The sequence below is a fragment of the Dicentrarchus labrax genome, unplaced genomic scaffold (genome assembly GCF_905237075.1).
Source record: "Dicentrarchus labrax unplaced genomic scaffold, dlabrax2021, whole genome shotgun sequence".
NCBI classification, from domain to species: Eukaryota; Metazoa; Chordata; class Actinopteri; family Moronidae; genus Dicentrarchus; species Dicentrarchus labrax.
Genome location: NW_026136721.1, coordinates 31935290 through 31945341, shown reverse-complemented (window position 1 = coordinate 31945341; position 10052 = coordinate 31935290). Strand labels below are relative to the sequence as shown.

The 10052-nt window shown below is 41.5% G+C and overlaps 1 protein-coding gene across 2 annotated transcripts; it reads left to right on the top strand.

The window, feature by feature from the left end:
• The first annotated feature begins 3839 nt into the window (after positions 1-3839).
• LOC127354995 (homeobox protein unc-4 homolog) lies at positions 3840-9477 on the top strand. 2 transcript variants are annotated; one of them, XM_051385411.1, is made up of 3 exons: positions 3840-4453; positions 5025-5287; positions 7940-9477. In XM_051385411.1, the coding sequence occupies exons 1-3, from the start codon at positions 4189-4191 to the stop codon at positions 9101-9103; spliced, it is 1692 nt and encodes a 563-aa protein (XP_051241371.1). In that variant the 5' UTR covers positions 3840-4188; the 3' UTR covers positions 9104-9477. The 2 variants fall into 2 exon arrangements, with proteins under 2 accessions (XP_051241371.1, XP_051241372.1); XM_051385412.1 differs by having other exon boundaries at positions 3848-4453; positions 5112-5287.
• The last annotated feature ends 575 nt before the right edge of the window (positions 9478-10052 follow it).

Here is a 10052-nt window from a genome sequence, read left to right as displayed (position 1 = left end):
GTCTACTTGCTGATGACTCAATGGCAAAACATTACATTACACAGACATGCATGGTCGATAGATTCTAATAGCTTGGTGATCACCTGCTTTTCCTTTAGTGACACCATGAGGTTGACATTTGAGTCAAATGTCTCGACAACTATTGGATGGATTGCCATGAAATTGATGTCCCCAACAGGATGATCCCTTACCTTTTCATCCAGCACCATCATCTGGTCAATGCTTTAGTTTATCACCAAATACTTTAAATGAATGACATTCCTCAGCTGTACTTTGTGTTTAGTGCTATTTAGCTAAAGACTCTAAACTAATATGGTGAACATGTTAAACATTATACCTGTCAAACATCAGCGTGCTTACATTCAGAGCTCATTCTCTGCCTGTTAGTGTGAAACATTAGCGTTTAGGTACAACCTCACAGAGCAGCGAGTGTGGCTCTGGACTAAAGAGAAGGGTCTTATGGGTAAACAAGACACAAACCAACCACAGAAAATGTTGTTGTCAGGGTTAAGGACTATCATTTGAAGGTGTATGGATACTAATGACATGTTTGTTTGCTACTTTAAAGGGAGGATTTAGTGGCATCTAGTGGTGTAGTTGCAGATTACAGACCCCTTGGCTCACCCACCAGTTCCAAGCAACATACGGTGCAACTATGGTGGCTGCAAAATTCAAGAAAAAAATGCAAAAGGCCCTGTCCAGAGCCAGTGTTTCTGGGTTACAGTACAAACATGGTGGACTCCATAGAAGCTCCCTCTGTAGATATAAACAGCTCATTCTAAGGCAACAAAAGCACAACAAATCTTAATTTCAGGTGATTATAGTAGTGAAAACATGCCTATGAATATTATATTCCATTTCTGCCAATAGATCCTCCTAAATGTTAACAAATGCTCTAAATGACATCTCTATTAACACGAGCGCACACTAATTTTCAGAGGAAATCTTAGTAAAAGTAAAACGATTTCACGACTGATATTGTTGTTACAAACCCTCTTAGAAGAACCCGTACAGTAACTAAGTTGACTATATAGTATCTTTGATGAAATGGCCTTCACAAGATAGAAATACACACAATCCAAACACTTTGACCCAACAACTCAAACTATTCAACGCAGTCTTTAAGGGATCTTCAAATTGGACCTGTTGGCTCTTACAGTCCCTTCAGGATTTTGCTGTTTTTTGTTGGGATTGTTGTGGCCTAAAATGCCTGACATGCAGCTTTTCTAAACTATTGTGATGCACGTTGCAGTGTCTTTAGGCATTTTATGGAATGAAATTGCAGGGAAAAGTGTACTTTGCATTGTATTTTATGTGTAATTCATTAAAAATCCAAAGTCAACGTGTGCCTTAAGTGTAATTTTGTACCCATTCTCAGAAATTATCATGTAGAATACTTCTTATTAGAGTGTCTATTTTAAGTCATATGTCCAAAAAAAGTCAGATTTCATGCTTGTTTTGCTTGGTGTACTGACCAACGAGCTGCACACAATGATTGGCTGCAACGTTTCTTAAACTCTACAGAGTGGAGCAATAATAGTAGTAGACTTAATACCACCGGGGTCCAGTTTTTCTATCACTATTATTAGCCACTGAGACCTTTTAAGGCTTTGTGTCCATTGTGTGGCTGATTTTATTCAAAGGAGATCATCATTCAAAGAAAAGGCACAACACTTAGAGGAGCACAAACCCGAGTTTAACTATCATTAACCTCAAGTGCCACTAATGTAGGAGAAAACTGAGAAAAGGCTCGGCTAACCATATAGCATCCATAAGATACACAACAGAAAAGTTTTAGTTGGACCTGTTTCTGTTTCCAATATCTGTCTTACACATCCATGTTTGACAGAATATGATCAATAGCATTAGTGAGCCCACTTCAACCTACAGTCCTGTAACAGAACACAGAGCTCATTACTAAAACAGGCATTTTAAAATAGAAATAAGAAGTTTTCTTGTAAATATATGTAATTCTAAACTGTTTGTGTAGTAAAGCTTTAACTGTATGTTTATTTTATGCAGTAATTGAAAAGACTGTGTGTAGATATGTGTAGAATCAATCAGTTTTTTCCAGGTACTGTGTGAATAAGTACATAATGTATACATAAATATATAATATTTTCACTATAATATAAATCATGGCAGAAGTACAGCAAATGAAAAGCAGTCATTGTGTGTTTTTTTTTCCTCTTAGAGATCAAACACTGCGCTGAGTATTGCACATGCAGGCTGTACACCTTCGATTTCACATTTTCAGGTTAAGTCTACTTAATTAAGTTGTTGTTTTTTTACTTGTTGATCTTTTATTCGTTCCATAATTTCTCAGAAAAGAACTACCTGATTGGATGTAAACATTGGCTGAATCACTTTTGTATCAAAAGCATAGTACAATATTTGTTCATCAGCATTAATACATTTATATATTGCTCATATTTTAAGTTTATTTCCATTGCTCTCTTCTTCTATCTGTTGGTGGAAGGAGAGGAACATTTTACTGAAATACCTGCTGAAATTCTCTCCCTGTTTGTTTTGGGGTCTGTGTTAGTTAATAACTAAGAGTTTTAGTCCCTGACCTTATAGAAACAGTAGATGACAGCAGATGACACAGCAATTTCACCTCAAGATCAATATATAGCTGTTGTTGATGAGCTTTCTATCATATCGCATGGTCTTCAGCAGGTGGAGGTAGAGCTCCAGTTGTCATGTGATATGAATGAAAGCTCAAGAACAGCTACTAAATGGACCTTGAGGTGAGACTGAACATCCTGTGTTACATTTAATAGCTTATAATTACATATTTTACAAGTTGTTGTGCTTATTGTCCTTTTTTTCTTGCCTCTTATTAGACTAATTAAACTTGAAAAGCATTTCAACACCTCAGATTGCTCAAGTTTTTTTTTTTTTTTCCCAAATAACCTTGTTTGTGGGAAACCAGGGGGAAATGCAGTAGTTGCAAAGGATCCCTGACCAAATAATAGACTCAAGAGTAAAAAGCCTCGTGGTTAAACTCCTGCAAAAATCCCCAATCCAATATTATCCTGTAACGCACAGTTTCAGGCTGAATGGCGCCCGCGTGTTCGAGTATTGAATTGTTGGAAACGTCACATCATGTACAACCCACTGTGGTCGTCATTTACAACTAAACATCAGTGTAAGCTGTTCAGGTGAAAAATCGAGATAATGATGCGGAGTTTGGCTTTGGGAGGACGGCTCACACATTGGATATGGTGGTGTGTGTGTGTGTGTGTGTGTGTGTGTGTGTGCGTGTGTGTGTGTGCGCGTGGTGCCCGGGAGATGGAGAGAGGCTTGTAGTTTAAAATGCGATGTGACAGCTCAGGAAAAGGAGGGGGGGTGATAAAGGCGCTGTTATTGGATCAATCTGGCCCTGAATGCCCCTGTAAAACACTTACACGCACATGATGCGGGAGCGAGTGAGCGCGCACGCACGCACGCACGCACGCACGAGTGAGAAGACAGGAGACGAGACGCGGAGAAAAAGGAATAAAAAAAAGAGTGATGGGTTCCTAAAGTTAGAAGAAAACGTGTTTTCTCATAAGAAAATATAGAGCCTGAAACATGCAGGTTTATATTTTCTGAGATTTTAATGGAGTCGGCCTATCAATCACTTGGCTGTTTCCACGCGCCGGCTTAGCCTCGTCCTCATTGTTTTGACAGGGCTGAATTAAAGGAGCGCGCCAGGTGTAATTAGCGATCGATCCAGAAAGAAAGGAAGAAAAAAAAAAAAAAAAACGGTTCTCTATTTTCTCTTTTATTTATTTTTTTTTTTCTTCCTTCCTCGTGCTCTGCCTTCCGTTACTCCATTAACCGCGTCTCTGACGTCACAGGGCGATTAACGTTTCTTATTGGTCCCGCGAGCAGATGGAGGAGTCCTAATGAGCTGGCTCGCGGAGAGAAAGAGCAGGGTTGACATCTCGGCTGGACCGTAAACGTGAAATACCTCGTAGAGCCCTGGTCTCCGCCGCCTCACTATACAGACCGTACCGTGGCCGCGGGAGACGGCCGTCTGCCTGGGTTCCCTTCTCTCCCCCCTCCGCCTTCACCTCCTCTTCCTCCTCGCAGCTTCTTCCTCCTCTCCCTGACTTTTTTTGGGTTTTTTTTTGACTGCATGTTCAGCCACACTGCCTCCGTCTGCATCTTCACTTCGGCCCCGCCGCAGCCCGGGCGAGCATGGACAGTCGGGTACTCGAGCATCCTCACGCCCAGTTCGGAGGCTCCTTGGGCGGGCTGGTGGGCTTCCCGTACACGCTCGGTCCCCATCACCACCACCACCACCATCACCAGCACGTCTACGAGCTCGCCAGCGGGCACCAGCTGCAGTCCGCTGCCGCCGTCCCCTTCTCTATAGACGGATTACTTAACGGCTCCTGCTCGGCCTCGGTGGTCAGCTCCAACCCGCTGCTCTCGTCCGACAGCCAGCAGTTCAAACTCTCAGGTAGGCCTGGCTCTTTTTTTGTGTGTAAGGTCCCATGAATGCACCTGTGTGGAAACAATGCATGCTAACAGGAGATGTAAGAAATGTAAGCGGCTTGTTTTATGGGCTAAATAAGGCAATGTTTAGTGGACTTTGGGGTTAAATTGAACATTGTTTTTAACCTTCGAGGACAGATTTTAGTCATTTTAAGGCAATCTGCAGAGAAAAACATGTTTTTAAAAAAGTTTGGGAGCTTGGTGAATTTAAAAAGAAATGGAGAAAAGTTTATGTGCAGCCTCATTTTAAATATTTTTACTGTGAGAAAAAAAACAACAAAAAAAAAACAACTGCAGTGGAGATTAAAATAAAGGTAAGAGCTGATTTTTGGGTGATGGTTAAAACTGAATTTTGCAATTATTTGGGAATGCTTTTAAATATCATATAAAGCATTAAATGTGTTTCCTTTAGGCTCACGTGTTGGGACAGGATTTATTAGAGTTCACGAGCAGCAAAACATTTCTAAAGATCGGTGTGACAGCGGTCGGCTTTTACACTAAACTGGTGTTTTAAAAGCCAAATTCTGCCATGACAGTCTCTCCTCTTTCTCACTCACACACACACATACACGCACTCACACACACACACTTGTACAAACACACACACACGTCGATCAATGCAGATTCTGGGGACCCGGATAAGGACAGTCCCGGTTGTAAACGGAGACGCACGCGGACGAATTTCACCGGGTGGCAACTGGAGGAGCTCGAGAAGGCTTTCAACGAGAGTCACTATCCGGATGTGTTCATGCGGGAGGCGCTCGCGCTCAGGCTTGACCTCGTGGAGTCCAGGGTTCAGGTAAAGACACGAAGCAATTAGTCAAATATTTCGAGGAGCGTTAATTCATTTACGGGCTGGGAGGAGGAACAGAGAGCTTTGAGTTATTGTTCTGATGTTTTTTTTAAATCTTACTTCCATGTCAATGTCTAAAAAAACATACAAAGAAAAATAATAAAGGAAAATGTCAGAGGGGCGTTTGTTTTGTGCTGCCCATGAAGGCCTGCCCCAAACTGAGGTAGCTATTTGTCAATTATCAAAGCATCAATAAAGGGTCTCTTTTGAATTATGCATGGAGGCAACCTATTGATTTATGGGTTAATAAAAACAAGGCTATTTACTGAGCAAACCAAGGAGTGACAATGGTAACCAGTATTCTTCCTTCACCTTCAGTTTTTTAATATGTAGGCTAATTATTCAACAGTTTATTCCCAATTCTACCCTTTCTTAATCTAGGCTATACTTGGTGGTTCAACTCAAGGTTTAACATGATAATAATAAATAATTATTATCCTAGTATTCATTTTAGGCTATTATTATTATTATTATTATTATTATTATTATTATCATCATCAATATTATTAGGATTATTACACAGATAAAGACAAAATACATAACGTGATAGTACAAATACGATATTTTAGGATTATGCTATTTTATAGTGCCAGTAATATACACTACACAATTTACAATAATAATAATGATAATAATAATAATTATAATGATAATAACCAATACTAAGAAGGAGATTAATAATGACTAACAATACTCACGAGCTTAGTTAGGGTGATATATTTTTTAATAAATTACTTTTAAAGAATAAAAATACTACATTTTATTAAAGGTTTATAAAAGGGAATTTCACGATTAGAGGTTTAGTTAATTTGATAATAATAGCCTAATAGTAGTCCATAATAGCAATAATGATAATAATAGACAGACATAGGTTTAGTAGCTACGTATTATTTGCACAGTATTTTAAATCTGTGTATCCATTTATGATATTCTATGTGATTTAACGTATATTCATGTATTTCCAAATGAGCCACATATAATTCTCATGCATGGTTTGATGGAGAGAAATCGGGACAGAGGCAGAGCTCGCCGTTGCTGTATGTTGTTTGGGGATTTCGCTCCTAAACCTCAGATTATTGTTCCCTCAAGCTGCTTAACGCTCCTTTATCGCCAGGTTTGCGGGGGAAAGATATAACCAACATTAACAATTCATAAGAAGCGCTATTGTCACACATGATGTTGGTGTCCCGTACTTATTATGCAATGTTCCCAGATCCTACTTCTGCATGCTAAACTCCTGGCGTTATCAGCGCCGAACACACGGCCCTGAGCGCGCCCAGAGGCCGGGCAGTGAGAGCTCTCAGGCGGGGGAAGCTGCCTCTCTTGGCTCGGTGCGGAGGGAGGAGAGCCGGGGATTGCCGTGCTAAGTGTTAAGCCCCATATGAGCGTTGGGCTGGGTGTGAAAGAATATATAGGGACGGGATATGGCTGATTTAGCTACGGTACAATTAAATGTAATTGGCGGAGTTGCCCATTACACAGACTCATTGGTAATTAACACCGGCACATGTGTGCATCTGCTGGTCCACCTCTGTGACCCATTAACCTAATGAAGTCTTTAGATGTTTAAAGCTACAGTAAACATAGACACAGACCAGCAGAAGGACAGGGGACAAAGGTTGCACTTGTGTCAGGGCTTTGTGGAAATTATTTGAATTTGTAGACAACATGGTTTTGTTCTTACCATCTGATAACCACTTTGACACTGATTTATTGCCATGGCAGGTGTGAGGTCTGTTGTCTGAGGTCATCTAAATACACACCAGAAGTGACATTTTGTACCCTGTTTACACTGCTTTCAGTGTATTTAATTTTTTTAATTAATAAATCATAAGGAGCATCTTAATCCAAGAAAATTACCCAAAATACACAAACTCCTCAAATCCTTGTACAGATTTAAATCAAATCATCTTAGATACAGTTATGGACATATATATATATATATATATAGCCTATAGAGAGAGAGTCCATACAGGAGGTCTTTATTAAAGGGATTCTGGACTGGATACCAAATTCTGGAGGTGTTCATGTTAATGGCGATCAAGATGTGATCCCGCCTAAAATAAATGAAAGCACTGTTGTATAAAACTTGTACAATTAATATTACTTGTATAATTAATTGATCCACTGTTTTTATGATTATTTAGTGTGTAAAGTGTCAGAAAATATGGTCACATACCTATCACAATTCCCCAGAGATGTTTGAGTGTTTTTGTCCAACCAACTGTCCAAACACAAAGATATTTGATTTAAATTGATACAAATTAGAAAAAAGCAGTAAATTATCACATTAAAATGCCTAAAACAAAGCAAATGTCTGACATTTGTCTTTAAATGTTTCTTATAAATGACTTAAATTATTCAATTGTTATTAAAATTGTTACATTAAAATGATAAATGATCAGGTAATCAACTAATCCATTAATTAAGTCAATTCAACCCAACAAAACAAATTGATTCGAATACTCTGAAACAATATACAACCTTATAGATTGTGTTTGACAGATGTTGACATGGAAAGAAACTATTTTCAAACTAAAATCATCTCATGTGCCAATTTTCCACCTCTGTATGTGTGTATTTCGTGTGTGTGCACAGGTTTGGTTCCAAAACCGACGTGCGAAATGGAGAAAAAAGGAGAACACAAAGAAAGGACCGGGACGGCCTGCTCACAACTCCCACCCGACCACATGCAGCGGCGAGCCCATGGACCCCGAGGAGATCGCACGCAGGGACCAAGAACGGGCCGAGAAGAAGAAACGAAAACAGGAGAGGAAGCTGCTGAAGTCACAGAACAAACTTCTCGCAGGTGACAGCTTCCACACACCTGGAGGTTCAGAGAGTGACAGCGGGGTCTCCCAGTTCACTGACAGCGAGCAGCAGTCTTCAAGCGTTAATGGGACTATTCACATTGAACTGCCAGCAACAAAGGGCGCAGGAGGACACCAAACTGAATCCAGCTGTGACCAAACACGACACGACTTCAGCCCACTACAAAACCACCAAAACCAAAGAACCACAGGAGAACCGGAGCAGGTTTCTCCAGGCAGCACGCACAGCTCCAGTCCTGGAGGCACGAGGTCCTCTGCCCTGCAGAAACGCAACCCCTTCAGCGTGGAGAGCCTCCTCTCTGACGCCACGCCTCGACGGAAATCTCAGCTGGACTTCCCCTCGTTGCCCAGTCAGAGGACACTTGTGGGTAAAGGTCACTTCTTGCTTTACCCCATTACCCATCAGCCCCTGGGCTTTCTTGTGCCCCAAACAGCCTTGAAGGCCTCACCATGTCAGGACAACAGCATTAACAGGCTCAGCCTGGGACAGAGGTGTGTGTCAAGTGAAGGGAGCCCTGCTCCTTCTGACCTCTCCAGCTTTGTCACTAAGCCTCTAAACTCGGACCATATGGAGCATAACACGCAGCATCACCACAATCACATTAGCAATAGAGTGGATGGAACGGACATGGAGGAGTGTGGTGGTGACTGCAGTAATGGAAGATTTCCTGTTTCCCCTCCACCAAACAGTGTGGCTCAGACGGCTCTGGCCCGGCTGAGCTCCACACAGTCCAGTGACAGTAGCGAGGAGAGGAGTCTGAAAGTTCGAACGGAGGCAGCGACCAACGGCTGCCAAGTTGCCGAGCTGTGTGTAAAAGAGAAGGGTGCAAGAGAGAAGCGAGCGTCTCCAGACCTCTCCGAACGTCTCAAGGCAAACACAGACTGTCAAGAAACACCCGGAACAGATGGAGAGGATGTCGATATGGACTAACACTTGCAAGGAGCAAACATAAACAAAGGACCAGGAACACCGCTCAGACTATTCAAACATTCCCAAAGCTCTGCTGAGACACTCTAAAACATATCAGGAATCAGGAGACTTAATTCTCATCTATTTTTTAATCATAATGTGTGATCAATCCAGATGGCCTCCGAAAGCTGTGGCTGTCCTCATATTCAGGCTTTAGGCCTCAAACACCTTTTAGAAGCAGGTTCTTTCTCTCTCTTTTGGTGACCAACTTGTAACAAAAACTAGGCTACAATAAAACATCTTACACACAACAAAAATCCTCAGATATTGTAAAAACGAGAAAATGATATTTATATGTAAACATTTTGATAAATAAAGTTATTGTTTAAATTGAATCACTGTCTTTCTAGGGCCACGTTGAAGGGGTGGAGGGGTGGGGATGTAAAGAAAAAGGAAGGTTGCTGTGTGGCAGAACCCTGGATCATGGCGGCTGGAGTTTTGTCGTGTTACAGCAGATAAATCCCCCTTTTTTCTCTGTGTAGTGAGCCGGAGCTGGGGCTCAAGTCCGTCTGGCTGTTTGTATTTATTGCTTTAACAAATTTATTCATTTGAAAGGCCGAGCTGGAATGAGGTTAGTGGCCGCGGGCTATAGGACCCTGCGCCTCCTGCTGAGTTTTGATATGAAAGTAATTATTTTCCCACTGGCTGCCGCGGGTCTGGAGGCAGTTTTTTTCCCCTCCTTTTCAGCCCAAAGGGTTATTAGACATTACCGATTTCTAGTGATATGGAATCACATAAACTTCCTACAATAATAGAATTAGCATGAAAGGCAGGGGTGTCAAATTGAAATGGGAAAATAATAGCCGCGCCAGCTGCAGCGTGTATGTGTGCGTGTTTGCAGGCGGTGCGCGCGTGTGCGTGAGTGTGCATAGTCTATTGAGCGCGAGGAGGAGGATGAGATGGTGGTAGA

Excerpts from the sequence above, each read along its gene's own strand:
- LOC127354995 (XM_051385411.1), top strand. The coding sequence starts at position 4,189 with ATGGACAGTCGGGTACTCGAGCATCCTCACGCCCAGTTCGGAGGCTCC. Across the intron at positions 4,454-5,024 it reads CCAGCAGTTCAAACTCTCAG|TCTCTCCTCTTTCTCACTCA; the intron begins GTAGGCCTGGCT and ends CTGCCATGACAG. Across the intron at positions 5,288-7,939 it reads TCGTGGAGTCCAGGGTTCAG|GTTTGGTTCCAAAACCGACG; the intron begins GTAAAGACACGA and ends GTGTGTGCACAG.